This window comes from Vespa velutina, chromosome 19, assembly GCF_912470025.1.
Source record: "Vespa velutina chromosome 19, iVesVel2.1, whole genome shotgun sequence".
NCBI lineage: Eukaryota > Metazoa > Arthropoda > Insecta > Hymenoptera > Vespidae > Vespa > Vespa velutina.
In genome coordinates this window covers 2,413,344-2,434,097 of record NC_062206.1, presented here as the reverse complement: position 1 = coordinate 2,434,097, position 20,754 = coordinate 2,413,344, and the positions used below count along the sequence as shown (strand labels likewise).

Here is a 20,754-nt window from a genome sequence, read left to right as displayed (position 1 = left end):
TAGCTTAGAGAATGAACGATATTTTTCATTATTTCTCTCTACTTTCGAATCTTTCCTTTCCGAATAAAATGAGAAAAAAGAAAAAAGAAAAAAATATATATACATACATATATACATATATATATATATATATATATATATATATATATATATATATATTAGACAACATAAATGACGTCCCAACTACGAAATGATCCTGTCAAACTAATAAGATTTTCGAAATACTCGAGATACGACTCAAATTAGTTTATCCGATTGACTCTGTCGATTTCGTTTAGTAGCGCGAGCCCGTTACGCAATCTCGATCACCCCGACTGTTCACCTCCACCATCTATCAGTTTGATCACGATGATTCTCAACTACTCTTCGATTAAACATATCCTAAAAATTATATCGATCCTTATATATATTTATCACAAGTTATATTATAAATTTCATTTGTCATCGTGTTCCTTTAAAATAAATTAGTAAGAATGATGAAACAAGCGTGCATTCTTTTGACAACCTTTTCCCTAAATTTTCTTTTTTGTTTTAAAAAGAAAATAAGAAGAAAAAAAAAACAAGGAACAAAAGAGAGAGAAAGAGAGAGAGAGAGAGAGAGAAAACAGTTCCTCAATGTATTCAAAAAGCTACTCTATGCTCTCTCAAAAAAAAAAAAAAAGGAAAGGAAAAAAAAATGAACAAAAGAAAAAGAAGAAGAAAAACAAAAAAAAGGAACAACAATCACGCTAAGGAACCAAATGAAAATTCGAAGGGAGCCACTGTCCGTACGGAGAACCCCTTTTATCACAGTCCAGGAGAGAAAGAAAGATAGATATAGTATCTACCCTTAGAGAAGAGAGAGAAGGAAAGAGAGAGAGAGAGAGAGAGAGAGAGAGAGTGAGAGAGAGCTAGTGGTGATACAGGTGAAGCCCATATCGACCTGCCGCTAGAAATACCGCGCAGCATCGACCGACGTCGTCATACCTGGTGCCAACCTCTCTCACCCTTCCTATCCCCTCTCTTTTCTTTCTCTCTCTCTCTCTCTCTCTGTCTCTCTCTGTCTCTCTCTCTTTCTCTCTCTTTTCATCCCCCTGGTTCCCTCGATAGATCGGCGAACAAGGTACGACGTACGGTGGCGGAGTGTAGAGAAGAATTCACGTCGATGGTGGAGGGTTTGGGGGCTGACACACGACCATGGTACAACCAATCCGTGAATCCCAGTATTGGCGACTGCGCCTTGGGCAGAAGCTCTTCCACTCAAGCTCCTGCTAGGTACGGAGACGAAAAGAGGGTGCCGCATTCCCGGTGGCGGGGAGAACCTCGAGGACAGACGTTGAAAAGCCACCCCGACGGAGAGACACGCCGAGACGCCCCTGTCATCGGGAGCCCTTCGGTATTAGTAAGTACAATTTCATGCCTAACTTTTTATCTATTTTTTTTTTTTTACTTCTTTTTTTCTTACTTTTCTTCTTCATCCTCTTACATAGATATATATATATATATATAATATTTTATATATCTTTTGTATAAAAATTTAAAGATATATTATTATAGGTATATTTTTCATGAAAATATGTCGATTATTTTATTCAGGCTCGGTTGTCGATTCGATTCGAAAAGGTGGAGGGCCCGAGGACGCGAGGAGCCAGGGAGTCCTCCGTGAATGACTCGACGGAGGAAAATCGACCGGACGTCGCCGCGACTCTAAGCGGTTTGTTCGCCGGACTTCCGACCTTGGCGGGTCCCCAACGACTTGCCAATTCCCTCAGGCAGAGATTTGCTAACAATTCTGGTAAGTCAACTACTTTTGATTTTCTCATCCCTTTCCTTCCTTCCTTCCTTCCTTCCTTCCTTCGTCAAAACTACATTTATACCTTTCACTATACCATAACACAGGGGGTTTAGAGCAACGGCAACCCCTTTCTCGTTACAATTATCCTTCGTAATTAATAAACGAGGGTCGTATCCGCCAACAATAATTCGTGGGGTTTAGGCTGATCTTCAGCCACGATCGATATATATATATATATATATAAATTCAGGTTTCAGAACGTAGTTTATCTACTACACATAATACAATCGTGATACTTCAGTTATGTATTATATTTCTTCGTGAAGATCTTCATCCTGTTCAATTGATTTTCCCTGAAAGACTGGTCGAGTAATTAACAGAGACCCTTCTAACAAAGCCACGGTCGACCCCGTTTTCAGCCACGACTCCTGTGTTTTTATCTCCGGTAACCCGATATCAAAGAGAAAGAGAGAGAGTGAGAGAGAGAGAGAGAGAGAGAGAGAGAGAGAGAGAGTCGATCGCAGCGCGACGCCATGTCGAGGGGGAGCTTCCACCCGGGGTGTCGTGTTAACTCTTACTATGAACCCTTGGAGAGGTGCGTGCGTAAATCAGCCGAAAGCTTTGCTTCGAGGGTTCTTTCGTGTCTTCTTATAACGATGACGAGGATCTCGCGTAAGGTCGGGTCGGGTGTGACGAAAAGAAAGAATGAGAGAGAGAGAGAGAGAGAGAGAGAGAGAGAGAGAGAGAGAGAGAGAGAGAGAGAAATCGTTTCATGCGCTGACCAGGCCGGGTCAGGGCTTCCCTTTTTTTCTTGCTAACTATCGCGTGTCGCTAAATCCAAGCTTATTCCAAAACGAAGCTCGAGGAAACAACAAGGAAAGATAAAAATATGATGATATGACGAAAAGAAAAATAAACGAGAAAAATAATCTATTCAACATGTATTCGAAAGTATATAATATTAGGATTTCGCGGCATTTAATCGTATCAACTCGGTGATCTGTTGTAGGTTACCCCCGGCCCGGCCTGATGCGCATCGTCCCAATCGCGACGATCTCCTCGTCACGCTCGCTCGCAAGGTCGCACATGCTGATCGCGATTAGTTCCTCTCGTTAGTTCTACTATCATCACTAAGGTCCACCGAAGAATTCTGGATACTGCTTGTTCCGGCAAATCAGCTACAGGATGACGACGTTACCGATAATCAACATGGAGATTGGCGAGCTGAAAGAGATCGTTTGGACGAAGCTACAAGAGCCAAAAGCGCAACGTAAGCTCGTCCTGGTGATCGTATCGGTGGCGTTACTGCTCGACAACATGCTGTATATGGTGATCGTACCGATAATACCACATTATTTAAAATACGTCAATACGTATGGGGAAGAAGACGAACAAGGCAATGAAACCGTTCCTACATCGCATCATGGACAAGACTCGGCAACGGGAGTGTTATTCGCGTCTAAAGCGATCGTACAGCTGATGGTGAATCCGTTTTCGGGTGCGCTAATCGATAGAATCGGTTATGATATTCCAATGATGATAGGCTTGTGCATCATGTTCCTATCGACGGCCGTATTCGCTTGCGGCAAGAGCTATGGTGTATTGTTCTTTGCTAGAAGTCTTCAAGGAGTGGGTTCAGCTTTTGCGGACACTTCTGGTCTTGCTATGATAGCCGATCGCTTCACTGAAGAATCAGAACGTTCAAAGGCTCTTGGAATAGCTTTGGCCTTCATAAGTTTTGGCTGTTTGGTAGCTCCGCCATTTGGTGGTGCTTTGTATCAATTCGCTGGTAAGGAGATGCCTTTCTTGATATTGGCTTTCGTCAGCTTGGCCGATGGTTTTATGTTACTGCTAGTAATGAAACCTATGAAGGAACAATTGAAAGAAAGACATCGCGAACATACACCGACGATACCAATCTGGCGACTTTTAATGGATCCCTATATCGCTGTATGTGCTGGTGCTCTCATGATGTCGAACGTAGCGTTGGCCTTTTTGGAACCAACCATCTCACTTTGGATGGAAGATCACAATATAACTCACGATTATTGGAAGATGGGTATGATCTGGCTACCAGCATTCTTCCCTCATGTCTTCGGCGTCATAATTACCGTCAAAATGGCCAAACAGTATCCTCAACATACATGGTTAATGGCAGCCGGTGGTCTTGCTCTGGAAGGTCTCTGTTGCTTCATCATTCCATTCTCGACCTCGTACAAGGCCTTAATGATTCCAATTTGTGGAATCTGTTTTGGCATTGCTCTTATCGACACTGCTCTTTTACCGACGCTTGGATATCTCGTGGACGTCAGATATGTGTCAGTTTACGGTAGTATCTATGCCATTGCAGACATTTCCTATAGCATTGCGTATGCAGTTGGTCCTATAATAGCCGGTGGTGTAGTTGAAGCGATCGGTTTTACGGCTCTTAATATTGGCATAGCCTTTTCAAATCTCCTTTACGCACCTGTTCTTTATTATCTCCGACATATTTACGATTTCAAGCCATTCCAAGATGAAGCTAATGTATTAATGCAAGATCCACCTGACAAAGAATATCAAACTTATGTACTTCAAGAGCAAAGACCGATATCCGGTGAGCTTGGTAATCATTTAAATCAAACTCGAATGGAAACGGACGTCGATCAAAATTATGATCCAAATTATCAGACTATGCAAACTACAGGATATGATCAAAGTGGATACGGTCAAAATATCGGAGCTCCTGCTTATAATCAAGCTAGTGGTTACGAGCAACAAGCTCCTACGTATGACCAACAACAAACACCTTTAAATTATGCACAACCAGTTGGATATATACAACAACCGCAACAACAACAACCATCAGTACTACAACAACAACAACAACAACCTTATACACAACAGGAGATGCAAGAGCAACGGGGATCGCAAATGGATGTGAATCCGTTCAGAAGAGTTCCTCCTGATGTAATCGAACAGCAAAGACCAGCCGGTGACAGCAATCCTTTTAGGCAAGGATTGTATTAGTCATACATCATCAATGATAAAAAAAAAAAAGAAGGAAGAATAGCACATTCGGGATAATTTATGATCCTGATCGACATCGAGTGTTCGAGACTAGTCTTCGAAAGACATAGGCTTCCAGTTATGAACAAAGAAGAAGAAAATGATGTCTCGTAAGGCATGATAGGACACTATCTATTCATTTTATAATCAATTCAAATCCCATTGGTATACCCTACGCGTTTTTTCGACTTTCAGTGCTTCATACATATATATTCCTCGATAAAAGAAGAAATTTATATAACACACAACGAATCTCTCAACGTTATCACACAATCGAACTAATAATATCTTTATAACAATCTATTGCTTGAAAATTCCATAATAGAGAAAAAAAATTATAATCAGGCCAGTGAAATCAAATACCTTACATCTATAATTCGCTTATCTAATGAATTCGATATAAATCTATTTGCTAAAAAATACCGTTGGCCTGTAATACATACATCCAAAAGAGGATCAACATTAATCACGGGATATACTATTAAAATATACCAGAAAAAGAGAAAGAGAGAGAGAGAGAGAGAGAGAGAGAGAGAGAGAGAGAGAGAGAGAGAGAGAGAGAAAGGTATCAGGAGCTAGTATTTTACGTTTTCGAGTTTCACCTATAAAACATACAATTAGCAGGATACGAAGGAGGCAAGATTAACGTTCCTGTAAGTGTAATTTGACTAATTATCAAACCACCACCAGGGAACTGTTAGTTATGAAGGATTGGCAAAACGATTATGGATAGAAGAATCGCTTAAAGAAAAGATGGTGCTAAGAATCGCAGTATATCGAGACAAGCATAATTACGTAGAGAGAAAGAATACATGAGAATGAACGAAAGAGAGAGAGAGAGAGAGAGAGAGAGAGAGAGAGAGAGAGAGAGAGAGAGAGTGATATCAATTACCTCTACAAAGTGTGAATGAATAGAAAGAGAAGGAGAGATATCCGCGTATGAAGGCTTCCACTCAGCAAGGACCTTCTTTCACGGATTGCCATTGGCAAGTTTTCCGTTTTTATTGTTTCTTTGAAAACATTTTCATTGCTGAATCGAAATACCATATCATTAATTAAGACATCAAAGAGAGATCTAGATATATAAGGCTTTAATATTAGGTAATTTAATTCTATAGGAAAAGAGATGCAATTTCGAAAAAATGTCTCTATTATTCAAATGTTCATCAGTGATTAAGTACCTATAGGGTTAACTAACGTAATCACGTTAAGCCCTTTAAGTTACTTTTACATTAAAGAGAAGGTGCAATATTAGAAAAAAACATATCTGTATTATTATCATCAATTTAATTTCCATATCGAGTGTCCCAAATTCGAATCATATTCATTTAGGTAACACTTAAAATTAGACGTATGTACGACGTCTCTATATATGTATGTATATACATGTTAAATATTTATATATATATATATATATATATATATATATATATATATATATAAACATATATATATCATATTAGCCGATAAACTCGTGCGGGAAACTTTGTAATAAAATATATCTTCGTTAAACGAAGATAGAAAGTAAATATATGTACGTTTGAAAATATCTAATTCGTTTTATATCAACGTTTGAATGAAAAATTCAATTATTATCAAAATTAGAAAAAAATGTATGCGTTAGGAAAATGCCAGCTGGATTTATTTGTTTTCTCAATATACTTCGTATACATACATATCTCTCAATCGTATTTATTTATTTATTTGATACGAATTTGATCATTGATTTCAAGTTTCACGAACGAGTTCGAGGCACGTTCGTACCTACTCGTCAATATTCAATGGCGTATCGCGAGGAACAATTAAATCAATTATTAGCACGATTGCGATTGAGACACTAAATTTGGTGTATATTCATCGTGATAAAGAGGCCGTGTTATTTTCAAACTTCTATCATTTCTAATAATCTTATTCTCATCACGTTGTTCCTTATTATCTCAATTAATTAAATCCCAAAATATTTATTTATAAAGCCCGATTTATAACTAATCCGAAATTTCAAAATTTTTTAAATATAAATATTACGAAAATTATATATTATTACAACTTTTTACTCGTCACGGCCTTGATAATCGTCATGAGTGCTTTGAGTTTACAGTGCCTGAACTTAACAATTTTTAAATCCCCATGTAACGCGAAACTTATAACGTATGTATACCTCCAAATTCAAAAAATTGTGTATTTAAATTTAATTAACAAACAAACAAGAAAGATATAAAAAACGAAAAAGTACGTAGATACAACCCTAAATAATATATATATATATATATATATATATATATATATATATATATATTATAAATAATACAGCATACATATTATATACATGTAACGTGAGTACATCCACGAAGATATTCTACTCGTTATGGTCGTTTGGATAATCGCATCGTATCATTTTTACGAGCTGGCCTCTAATAATAAAATGAACAAAACAAAAGCAAGACAAAAAAGGAAAAAAAAAAAAAGAAAAATAAAAAAATAACAAAATAAAATAATCTTTGGAATAGCCGATAGTTAACGTCATTAATATGATCGATGAATTAATTAATTACTTATTGCAATGAGATCAGACGAATCATCCTACGATCACTATGACATATCTGAGAGAAAATAATAACAAGATAAATGGATTACTTGTTTAGAAATAGGGCCGTTGACTTCGCGTTTTCTCTAAGTACTTAAAAAAAAAAAAAAAAAGCAACAAAAAACAACAAAAAACGAAATAAAAAAACGAATAAAACAAAACTAATAATAATAAAAAAAAAAAAAAAATAATAAAAAATGAAAATAAAATAAAAATATACGAAAAGAAGCCGAGAAAATATTATGAAAGAAAGATTCTACTTCTGCTAGAGTCACAAACAATTTGTAATAAATTTATATATATATATATATATATACATATATATATATATATATACATATATACACATATTATATCATGTACTAACGCGCTTTCGATGTGACGTACGATCACGATGATCATCAACGTTAGCTAAAAAAATCGTTTTTTATTTTCTCTCTTATTTTTACTCATTTAAAAAAATCTACTTTCAATTAGATGAGAGAATGCCTATCTTGGCCGTCTATCTGGTAATCATAAGCCGAAAGCATACGTTTTCGTTTCGTCGTTAATGATAACAAATAAAGAAACAAACAAAGAAACAAAAAAAAATAAATAAATAAATAAATAAATAAATATGACAATTGTTCGGGATCGAACAATCGATGCATATCGTATATTATTATGAAGTTATCCGTAGCTTCTCTTTTATCTCTTGTAAATATAATATACATATACATATACATATACATATACATATACATATACATATACATATACATATATATATATATATATACACTATAATATCGAGACACGTTATATCGTAAATGCGCGTGTAGTTGAGATATACGAAAAAAAGGACACGAGAAGAAGAAATAATGAGATGAAAGAGAAATAAATAAATAAATAAATAAATAAATATAAATAAAAAGGATCTCGCGTACTACATACTTTGCCTACTTGTATAAATATAGTTCAAGCATATAACATTTTCATGGGTATTCATGAAAAAATTCGAATATGCACGGTTCTTTTTTTTTTTTCTTCTTCTTCTTTTTAACAGCTTGTTAATTTTTAAACTCTATCGATGTTTAAATCCCGTTAAAAAAATATATGCTTGTTGAATTATTTCGAGATTTTTGTTTTCTCATTTTTTTTTTTTTTTTTTTTGCTTTCGAGTTTATCGATAAATCGTTTTATTAATTCGTGATTAGATCATGACGATCTAACGAATGATATCATTCGACATTTTAAACTTTTGTTCAAAAAAAAAAAAAAAAAGGAAAAAAAAAAACAAGAAAAAAAAGGAAAAAAAAAAGAAAGAAAGAAAAAAAAAAAAAAAAAAAAAAAAGAGAGAAAAAAGAAAAGAAAAAGAAAAATAAGAAAAATGCGCAGGAGTTCAATCGGACAAACGCGTAACTATATAATCCGTATAAAAGAAGCAAGTATACGTACATACGTTAATAAAGAAAATCGAACGATCATTCCAAGATTATCGTAGACGTAGTGATTGCAGAAAAAATAATAAAAAAATAAAAAAAAAAAAAAAAAGAAAAAAGAAGAAGAAGAAGAAGAAGAAGGAAGAAGAAGAAAAAGGAAAGAAGACGTTCGTATTCACTCTCCCTTATAATGTTACATTCGAAAGACACGTGCCCATATAATAAACACAACAAACAAACACATCGAATACTTAACACGTATACATATAACAATGAGAAAGACGTAAAAACAAATACACAAGATGTATGCATACACACATTCACACACAAATACATATTACAGAGGACATGTATGTATGTATATTTAAGAACAAACCAAATATCGAATTGCGTATGTAATTGAAACTTATGACACTGTAATGTTGTTGAATTGGTTATTAAAGATGTCATTGTTACCGAAGAATATTACGTCTTGATAATAATTATCATCCCTTTTTAAATTCCTATAATTATTTTTTTTAATAATAATAATAATAATAATAATAATAATAATAATAAAGAAAAATATTTCAAGGACTTAATCAAAGGATAAAACGAGGCTAATCTCAATAATACGTGTTCATTTTTAATAATAATTCAAAGAACTCGTAGAGATATGGATTTCTAATGACAAAAAATGGTGAATGAATAAGAAGGTTTAGAAGGGGTTTAAATCCATGAAATTTTGTCGTGGTGGCACGCGTCGTTAGGAATTCGGGTCTAATGAAAAAGAAGATAGAAATGAGATGGAAGGAGAGAAGGATAGAAAGAGAAAGAAAAAGAGAGAGAGAGAGAGAGAAAAGATGGATAAAGAATGAACTATCCGCGGGGCCCAGTGTCAACCTAAACCCATCAAAATGTAATAATATTTATATTAGGGCGCGGCTAAGAGGGTAGGGACGTTTGTACAGGGGGAACGAACGCTTCAGGGGTGTCCCTTCGACCGGGTGTCCTGGAAACTCCCTAGTACACAATACACGATAAAACGACTCTCTCTCTCTCTCTTTCTCCCTCTTTTTCTTTCCTTCACATTACGATATCGATCTCACAATCAGATCGAAAGTGTCGATAGGCTAACGTAATTCGTAACGTTAGATGATTAACAACGCTCTCGAGGACACTCTTGACATTATCATTATAGTATTTGACATTAGAAGGGAAAAAAAAAGAAAAGAAAAAAGAAAAAAAAAAAAACAAACAAAAAAAATTATCGATTTTTTAATCGACATATTAAAATTATCAAAAGTTTTCATCAGAAATGAATTCTAATAAATAATGAAAGAGAAGCTTTTAATATCAATGAAATCATTAATTTTATAAAAATTAGACACAACTTTTCTTCGATAGATCTAATAAATGATCGAGCAACTAACAAATTTTATTTAGTTGGTATGATCAATGATATTTAAAATCAATCAGAGAAATGAGAATACCTGTTATCTTGACGCTAAAAGAGGCGTTAATCCTAAAATCCGATTATACGGCTCATCGATCTTCAACAACAGAGTGAGGAATCTACACACCCCCCATCCCTCCCTCCAACCCCATATAGTGTTCAATCAATATGTTTCTTTTGCTATCGAGTATATCCCCTCGTCTTACTCGTCTTTTTCACAATTCTTAACCATCCCTACCTCTTTTTCCCTATGTCGAATTCCATTCGACTTTTAAAGTCCCCTGAACTCTTGAAAATGTGAACCTAATTCTTATGAATTAGTTTCGTACCTTTGGTGGAAAACTTGTCATATAAACTGTCACTTCGAATCACGCACTAAGGAAAGAGGAGTCTTGGGAAAATGGGAATGTTGTCAATTAATCGTGCCTGGCCAATCTCGAAGGGGTCGAAAATCCAACTGGCTGATAAGGAATACGAAAAGGGAGAGGAAGAAAGAGCAGACATTAGGATCTAATCGAGTTCTGTACCTTGGACCACCTCCGGCGTCGTATCGTTGCAATGTCCGGCATCTCGTGAATCCGATTTGTCGGCTCGTTTCCTCTTTAGACCAGTTTCTACTTTTTCTTTTTTCCTTTCTTCTTTTCTTTTTTTTTTTTTTTTTTTTTTTTTTCCCCGATAAAATTCTTATCTTCAAATCCTGAAAAAAAAAAAGTAATTCATCCGAAGAGAGACGAACGAATTAATACAAAGAAGAAAATAAAATTAATCAATTTGTTCTAATCGTTAACATAGAATATTTTTCCCATGATAAATTTCTATATTAAATATGAAAAATATTTTGGACCCTACGCATAAATTTTTTCCACCTATTACAGTTGACAATCCTAAGAAAGGTACAACTACTCCATGCATGTCCTTTAGGATACATCGATTTATCGCAAAAAAAAAAAAATGGATCAGAAATGTTGAAAGGTATAAATGTAAGATACGTTTTATTCTCTGAACATACTATACGTACATATAACATCGATAATGTTCGTCCGTCTATCGCATGATTTATCAAACACGAGGTTATCGATGTATATGTGTATATATATATGTATGTATGTCTCTCGAAACGGTGGCTCGGTTTGGCGTGACAAATTGTCGCGGTACACAAGAAGGGTGAGCAAGGCCTAGAAACGCGTTCCTCTCCACGCCTACATCTGTTTTCGCGTTAATACCTTGTATAACTCTTATGGCCTAGAGATAGGGGGGAAAGAAAGACCGCTCTGTCCATACTGCTTGCGTAAGGGTGAGAAGGAAATAAGGGATCGTATGATGATAGTGAAAGTGTGAGAGGGTGGAACGAGAAAAAGAAAGAAGATACATCGAAACCGATCTGTCTAGATATTTGCCATAAATAAAGAAGAAGAAGAAAAAAGAAAAAATAAAAGGAAAAAAAAAAAATTAAGAATATATGAGAAAAGAAGTTTTTTTTTTTTTTTTTTTTTTTTTTTCAGCTATAAATGAAAACTATGTAATTTATGTAAAATCATAATAATCAAATGTATATTTTTGCCTTCATAGGTATCAGCAAAATATGATTGAAAAAAAAAAGAGAAAAAAAAAAAAAGAAAAAAAAAAACTAAAGATCCTTAATAATTCTAAAATTTGTTGAAACTTTGCATAATGTCTGGAAACGAAATTTCCCACTCCTAAGTGGAAATTACACTCTACTTCTTATCCGGGTTTATCTACTTAAAATTAAATATCCATTTACATTGAAAAATATACTATCTGTCTATCTAATTTTCTATATTTAAAAAACATCAAAAAAACATTAGTTCCAACACATACTCTCCACAATTCTCTCACATATCAAAAGAATGCAAAAAGCTTACACTAGAAAGTATGCCCTGAGGCATCCTCGACAACGCTTCTTATCTAATGCTTATTTAACTAATTAGGGTTACGTACTAATTGCTATAATCGACTGTCAAGGCTAATGATTATTAAGTAAATAACTAAATGTAAAAAATACTAATACATATTAGTATATATACATATTAGTAATATATCAATTTTTCAAAATTTTCATAAAAATGTTATAAACTCTATTATGCAAAACTAATATTAATAATAATTATAATTGGATATGTATATTAGTACAAATATATTTGGATATGTATATTAGTACAAATATTATTAGTTATTACTATAAATATTGAGAATGTTTGATTCCTATTGGTAGTAGTAATAGTGAAATTGACGAAGATTGATTCATAATAATTTGAAAATGATATAGACTGACATAGATGTAGATTGAAATTGTAAATCGAGACCACATCTTCAGCGATGTATTGATTCTAATAATATTTTCTAATTATATTAATAATAATATTAATTATAAGACATATACTGAATTTAATTCGCGAATCTTTATTCTTCAAATATAAGTAAAGTCTTTCTACGCGATTATGTCAATAAAAAAAAAGAAAACTTTGTACGAACAAACACTAACTCTATAACTTACTGTTTTGCATACAGTCAACTTGAATACGCATATTCTTAAAAATTATTTTTAATCGTGAAACGCAAATTAATTTAAATTACAACAAACACTGTTTCTAATTCACTGATTTTATTGTTTATATTTTAACGTGATAATATTCCATTAATTCATTGCTTCAAGGACAATTGCAATGATAGTCTGAAAAAAAAAAGAGAAAAGAAAAACAAAATCTTAATATCATTGTTAACAAAAAGAATCGTGAAAATTATTGAGAAAACATTTAATTAAATAATTTACTTATTTAATGTCTTTCTTGATTCTTGCCCGATGAACATCCTGCCTCAGGATTATGAAAAATGATCCACTAACACAAATATGACTCTAATTCTCAAACTTCAATTAACTCTAATTTAATTTAATTAATTCATTTAAGTATAAAAAATAAATTAATAAAAACATTATTAATGAACAATGATTCTATGACTGCTTTGGACGCAGTCAAAAATAATAAAAATTGAATATAATTGAATAATAAAAATTGAAAAATTGAAACATATAAAAAATTACTACAACAAGAAATACAACATTTATAAATTAAATTACATTCCTATAAATCATTTCATTGTCATGGAAGACATTGAACACATTGAAAAGTATATTAATCTATGCTATTAATGATAATTAATATGTAAAATTTAACTGCCTATATAATAATTAAAAGGTAATTAAACTTTGAGATATACTAAAGCATGCAGTAATTACTTCTTAATAATGCTTGTTATGTATTTTAAATTACATCTCAAGCAATACTGATTAACAACAGATCTCATCAACAGGAGATCCTACTGCTAATGAAAATATTATAAGTATTTAAAATAAATTAATAATTGCACTTGTAGATCACCAACGATAATCTAAACAATTTTTATACTTTTTTTTTTTTTTTTTTTACGTGACAATAAATTTACAATAGAATATTAAACGAATACATAAGCGAAATAGTTTTAAAAAGTTTATAAATTAAAATGTTGAACGACAAATGTATTTATCTCAAATGAAATTATCTGACGATTTTCTAGATGTATACACGACGAAATATTCTATAAGACTAAAAGACGACGATTCTCTGTGACCTAGAAGGAAGGCAAATGTTAAATTGTTTTTGTTTTCGACCGGAGAGATATCCGAAAATTCTTGGAAATTATTAGCCGTTTATTTATTTTGAATACAGTTTCTCTGTCTCTCTCTCTCTCTCTCTCTCTCTCTCTCTCTCTCTCTCTCTCTCTCTCTCTCTCTCTCTCTCTCTCTCTCACACTCCATTACGTATTGCTTTAAAAGAAGATAGACTTAAAAGAGGATAGACTTACTTGTATGTAAACACAGGAGGGGACAGCTATAGGTAGAAAAAGTTATCGTATCCTCTGCGTGTGTATTTGTGTACGTGTGTTAGACTTTATCTGGATACGTAGAATTCTTAAAAGCTGAAAAATACAATGTCTTTATTAGCAAAGTATAAAATTAATGTATATGTGTGTATTTACACACACACATATATATATATATATATGTATGAATGTAAAGTGAACCTATATATAAAAATACGGACATATGATACAAGTAATGCTATAAGATGGATATATAATATGTATATACGTCTATAGATAGATATATATATATCTGTGCCTATAGGAATATATGCATATATATACCATATGTATAGGTGCATATCTGAAAATCGAAAAAAAAATATAAAATTCGATCGATGACTATTAATTAATGAAAGATCATTAATTACAGCATCATTAGAAACAAAGAAAAGTATTGAAATCATAGAAATAATAAGGAAAAACTTTTAAAAAAGATATTGCGTAATAAACGATCGAAGATACGTCATAATCTCAGTTTTTATTTTCGCGAATATCTTTTAAACGAGACGATATTTCGACTTGTTAACAATCGATGTTAGAAAATTCATTTAAAGGAATCTATTGATACATAGAAGAAGGATGTACGTTAGAAAAAAATATTCTAATTACCTGAAATTATGAGAACGACGATACACCGTGTTACCAGTTAGAAGGAGCCCACTCAAAATGGCATTTCCACCAATAGCACGGAAGGTATGTGGACCCCGTCTCCACTACCACCAATCATATCAAAGAAATAAATTAATATTTTCCTATTATTATTATCACGATAAAATATAATATCAAATCTGACAATATGTTAGTTATGATAAACTTTATTAATTGGGGCCATAAAAGTTAATAACTTTTGTTTTAATTAAATAATTAACTAAAATAATTATTAGTCACATATACACACAGCTTCTTATTACATGCATATACACACACATATACACATATACGTAGACCTTCCAAATGTTTTTTACAATGTGTGTCAAATGATATATAATTAATAATTCGAATAATAAAAGAATTCGTTTTTAATTCATACAATGTCTCTCGTAAAAAAATATTACGTAATAAATGAAGTTCTTTATACTTTTTATTTATATATAAAAAGTTTGATTATTTATGATTTATAATTGAAATAAATTATTACGATTCGATAATGATCGAGAATAATTTGAATTGTTCAATGGATTTATAGAAAATGCTTTAATTACAAATGCGCGGCAAAAGTAATAAATTTGAATATATATAATCGTGAAAAAAAAAAGAATGATGATGAAAAAGATATGTGTGAAACTTACTAACCTAAATAAATTCTAAACATTGACATATCTGTTTAATTTCTTTACTACAATATATTCTCATGAAAATTTTATGTATATGTATATATATATATATACATACATATACATATATTAGTATTTATTTATTTTCTCAGCCATAATTTTCTTAAATATACATACATGCATTAATTATGGGAGAATATAGGCTTTTAATTTTAATCTAGATTTGTGAAAAAAAGATAGTCATTGAAATGTAAAAAATAAATATGAATTTTTTCAATCGACTCATTTTGAATATTTATCATAAATTATTAATAATATTTATAACATAATTTTCAACATTTAAAATATTAAATTATAATTAAAAGACTGAGCTATTACAAGGATGACTATTTTGTTTTAATAATCTGTAATATTTTTAAATATATTTTTAAAAATGTGTTTATTTTATGTCTATTATTTAATAATTATATAGAATGAAGAATTTTTTAATAACTCTGAATTACTTTTTACTATGTTGAGTAAATTATGAGTACAACTTTATTAGATTTGACTCACTAAGTTTGTTTTTATAATAAACAAAAATATACAAACACAAACATTTAGAAAATATTATGATTTTAGCAGAATTCTGAAGAGAATTATCATTAAATTTCATTTTTAATAATGATGTATTATATATTAAATTATAGCATAATTTCTTTCATATGTTGAACACAAATTCAATTCATAATTTTCTATTATACCCTCATAATGATCTGCAACCTAATATGATGGAAATTATTTAACAATTAAAAATATTCTGTTATATTTCATAATAGATTATCATAAATCAATGTTTAAAACAACAATTGAAAATATAAAATCGAAAAATCGATGAATAATTTCTCTGTCATATTTTAAATAAAAATAAATAATATAATTTTCTCAAGTACATATATATTACATTATATAATAATCTACAAACTAAAATGTTTTAAAATTATTTAACAATGAAAAATATTCTACATTATGATTTTATATACACATAAAATGATTTTATATATATATATATATAAATATTCTATATTATGTATCATGATAGATCATCGTTTAGAACAATTTTAAAAGACAAAATCTACTTAAGAAAAGAGACAATGACATTAAGAGAAAAAACAAGAAGAAAGTCTAAAGTTGTGCACGTTCAAGTGTCTTCTTGAATCGACGTGCTCTATCTACCGTCGATCGGACTTGGAGTATAGGATAGCCACCCTCGAACAAGACCGCGAGAGGGTATAGACGATAGAGGGATGAATGAGAGTATAAGAGTAAAGAGCTACGGTAGCGACGATGACTATACCACGATGGTGGCATAGTGGTCGAGCTTTTTTGGAGAGGAGGGGGAGGGCTTGTAACAAACGTGGATCGTGTAAGGGGTCGAAAAGATAAAATGAGATCGTGTCTCTGGTCTAGCCGACGAGGGTGAAAGACAGAGGAGAAAAGAAATTGGTACATCGTCTTGGAAAAATGAGCTGGTGAAACGACAAAATCGTCCCTTGAAACGACACACACACACACACACATGGACGTATATCATTGTCTTTCTCTTTTCATCTCATGTATTCTCTTCCTCTGCTTATTTTCATACCTGAAATATAAACAACATTGAGTTAGTTGACAAGTAATATTTTAATTTTCATCATAGAGTATTATAGTATCAAGTTGATTAATAAATAATGTTTGAATCTTTTTTGTTTTTTTTTTTTTTTTATAAATAAATATGTATAAATAATTTCTTTTATTTTTTTTTTTACATAATTCATATTAATAATTATGTAGATAAAAAATATATTTAACATTTTTCTGACGAAATAAAATCAATCTAGTTCGTTAGAAATTTGTTTATGAAAATTGTTTATAAAAAATTTGTAATTATTTATTGCAATAATGCGTTGCAAAAAAAAAAATAGATAACATTCTACCCCTTTAAAATAGTATTTGATTCAAGTCTCTATGACTTATAGTTTCGACGATACTTCCAAGTAAATAGAAAATGTTTTACTTTGACCTATTGGCTTACATAATTTCATTCAAACTGGTTCGATGTGACACACTGACCTATATAAATTCCTAGAATTTACGTTGCCTTACTATAGTACACCATTACTAAGAACAGTTATATTATAAGAATGGAAATCTTTCAAAGACAATACCTTCGGTACTAAAAAGTCGTAAAGACTTAAAACAAATATTATTATCAAATGTAATTTATTCTTTGTTCATTTAATATATTGCAACAATAATAATGAAAAAAAAAAAACAAAAAAAAAAAAAAAAAAAAAAGAAAAAATCGATTTTGTTAATAATATTTAAAATTGAATTTTTCCTTTTCTTTTGCAATAAGAAAACAAATATATCATGAAATTGTTTAAATTTGTATTAAAATTATTGCAAATTTTATATCATTTATTTGAAATAAGGGATAAAAGATCCAATATATGAATGAACTTAATATTTTTCCATTGAATTTTATCCAAAAGAAAAAAAAAAAAAAAAAAAAAAAAAAAAGAAAAAGAAAAAAAAAAAAGAAATCATGATAAATATTAAAATTAAGTAAGAATATTTCTTTTTTTTTCTTTTTTTTTTCTTTTTTTTTTTTTTATTTACTTGATTATACTCTAGGCCGAGAATTTTTACTAAAAAAGAGGTCAGGTGAAACTCGAAAGGAGTTCTCGTATTTTCAACGCTTCATGAAAATAATCGAGCGTGAACGAACTCGTTCAATGTTCACACACCCATATAATATAAATATGTGAACCTTCGTGGTTACTGAAAAGGTAGAGCAATTGTAGACTGTGAACATAGCGAGGGTTGAGATAGACTGCACCCTTCAAGAAGGAAAGGGATGCCAAAAGGAACAAAAAAAAAAAAAAGAGAGAGAGAGAGAGAGAGAGAAATTTTCAGACAAAGGTTGATGCTCGAGTACTTGCTCATGGCATTGTTGCCCTTTACCCTTCGTAAAGCTCACCTCCTACGTGATATTTCTTTCTCTCTCTCTCTCTCTCTCTCTCTCTGCTCACTCGTAGTGCAAAAGGGTTGACGACTCTCGAAGGAATAGGAAATGCTTTAACCCGCGAACCGGAAGTGTGCTCGTTTGACGCTTCCTGAGCGATAAGCATCCAGATAATTTCTCGTTGTTTCTATGCTTGGCTTCGTCTTGCGAAAATAATAAACGAACCATGCCAAATTATTACGAACAATCCTGTGAAAATATTATACAAATTATTATTATTTATTATTAAATTATTATTATTATTATTATTATTAAGTACGACTTTTAGCATGGCGAAAGATGTCTTAATATTGTATTTTAATATTTAAAAATTAATATAAGTAAATATAAATATACACACACACACAAACACACATATATGTTTCTTAAAATTAATTTCGTTTAATTATCTTCAAACGTAGAATTGATTATTAGATATATCTGAGTTTCATTTATTTTTATTTAAATAATAAAGATATACATTTTTTAAGAAGAGAAAAACAAATATTTTTTTCTTACGAATCTCGAAGATTTAAACATGATCGTATATACACGCCCATGTGCTTTCAAGCTTTCCCTTCGTCCTTATGAATAACGTAAGACGATTCGCTAAAACACATAGAACAACAAAGTCGTAGCGAACGTCATCATCTAGAGATGGTTACTTCCATTATCTTTCTCTTTCTCTAACTAAAACATCCCCTAAAGCACATCTCCCCTTTCCTCACAATCCATCTCCCTCCCCCTTTTTATTTTTTTTTTTTTGTCTTTCTCTCAACTACCAGGAAGATGATGAGGTTTACCATGGGGCACCATGTTGCGTTACGGCTATCAGCCTGGTCATAAAATGGCATTAACGTTTCCCCCATATGCTTGTGAGAGATCTACACGTCAGAATTTATTATATAAAGAAAAAAGTGAGGATACGATGTTGTTATGCTACTTTGTTGTTTAACCTTACCTTATCTTCTCATTGGCTATTGGATCGATATAAATTATTCTTAATTATATATTGAATATACTCGGAAATATATATTAAATGATTAATATACGATTTGAAGATAATTAAACTTATCGAGGCTGTTATTTGTGATTTCTTTTTTTTTTTTTTTCTTTCCATAAAATCATAATAATGAATGAATAAATTATTATCAGCTTCATCGTGGCCAAATATTAATAAATAATCAATCTTACGTTTTTTTGCTTAAACAAATGACATGATCTTTTAATCCCTTATAAAAATATATTGCATCAAATTTTCTTTTTTAACAGTAAGGTCTTTTTTTTTGGTAAAAGATTAAAAAAGAAAAATAAAAAAAAAAAAAAAAAAAAAAGAAAAAAAAGGAGAAAGAAAAAAGAAATGAGGCAAAGCTCTTTTTATCAGGCGTAAAAAAAACCGCGAACGTGATCGTGCAAAGTAGAATAAAGGACCAGCTTGGTACGCCCCTTTCCATTTTCTTTTTGCCTTGAGGCACCCTTCGAATACTGCTACGAGAACTCCTTGGTTCGAGCCCTATAGGGCAATACTACGAAGTACAGCAGAGGCTTGGCCGCAGTAACGACGCGTCGTCAGTTAATCAAGCCATTTCGTTCCTTCGGGATTGGGAATGAGGATTTCCTACGAACGACCATCGAACCTTTTTTTCTCCTTTCCTTCTTTTTTTTTTTTCTTTTTTTTCGTTCCTTCTTCCCTTACCACTGCCCTTTTCTTACTTCCTACTTTGCCCTTATAGACGGATCTGCTGCAACGTACGAATTCTTCCAGAATAAGATCGATTCGAACGTTTTATCTTCAAAAGGCATCAGGGTGAATAACGTATTCCATTGGAAATTCCTTTTTTGAATCTGAAAGAAATCGATTTAATTAGATATAAACCTAAATGAAAAAAAAAAAAAAAAAAAAAATATATATATATATATATATATATATATGTATACATTATAGTTTGTATTAATGTTAGATGCTATGATAACTAAAAATAATTTATTTAATTATTTTAAAAACCATATAATTTAAATCTATATATATATATATACACACTATAGTTTGTATTAATGTTAGATGCTACGATAACTAAGAATAATTTATTTAATTATTTTAAAAATTATATAATTTAAATATATATATATATATATATATATATATATATATATATACATATACTATATAATATATTATCGAACGAATAATAAATTTATTCAAGGTAATTTGAAAAAGATCGCGTCTTATTGAAAAAGGTCGAAAGTAGTTGATCTCGTTTCTCAGAAA

General features: G+C 31.2%; 1 protein-coding gene and 2 long non-coding RNA genes across 8 annotated transcripts in view; 1 reads left to right on the top strand and 2 right to left on the bottom strand.

The window, feature by feature from the left end:
* LOC124955834 overlaps positions 1 to 15,203 on the bottom strand; it is a 28,341-nt gene extending 13,138 nt beyond the window's left edge. Inside the window, exons 1-4 of one of the 4 annotated variants that reach the window (XR_007102996.1) lie at positions 14,793 to 15,203; positions 14,124 to 14,237; positions 12,778 to 12,954; positions 10,790 to 10,959 (exon numbers count right to left, since the gene is read on the bottom strand). This is a non-coding gene — a long non-coding RNA (uncharacterized LOC124955834). The remainder of the gene's footprint in view (positions 1 to 10,789; positions 10,960 to 12,777; positions 12,955 to 14,123; positions 14,238 to 14,792) is intronic. The other 3 variants (XR_007102993.1, XR_007102995.1, XR_007102994.1) reach the window with 3 other exon arrangements.
* On the top strand, positions 1,637 to 9,287 carry LOC124955831 (vesicular acetylcholine transporter). The gene is made up of 2 exons (XM_047510849.1): positions 1,637 to 1,774; positions 2,784 to 9,287. The coding sequence occupies exon 2, from the start codon at positions 2,960 to 2,962 to the stop codon at positions 4,781 to 4,783; it is 1,824 nt and encodes a 607-aa protein (XP_047366805.1). The 5' UTR covers positions 1,637 to 1,774; positions 2,784 to 2,959; the 3' UTR covers positions 4,784 to 9,287.
* Positions 15,204 to 19,834: 4,631 nt separating the features above from the next.
* Positions 19,835 to 20,754, bottom strand: part of LOC124955835 — a 31,519-nt gene continuing 30,599 nt past the window's right edge. For all 3 annotated transcript variants that reach the window (XR_007102999.1, XR_007102997.1, XR_007102998.1), the window contains one exon: positions 19,835 to 20,330. This is a non-coding gene — a long non-coding RNA (uncharacterized LOC124955835). The remainder of the gene's footprint in view (positions 20,331 to 20,754) is intronic.

Bases quoted from the DNA above. Each gene is read 5' to 3' on its own strand.
- LOC124955831 (XM_047510849.1), top strand. From the start codon at position 2,960: ATGACGACGTTACCGATAATCAACATGGAGATTGGCGAGCTGAAAGAG.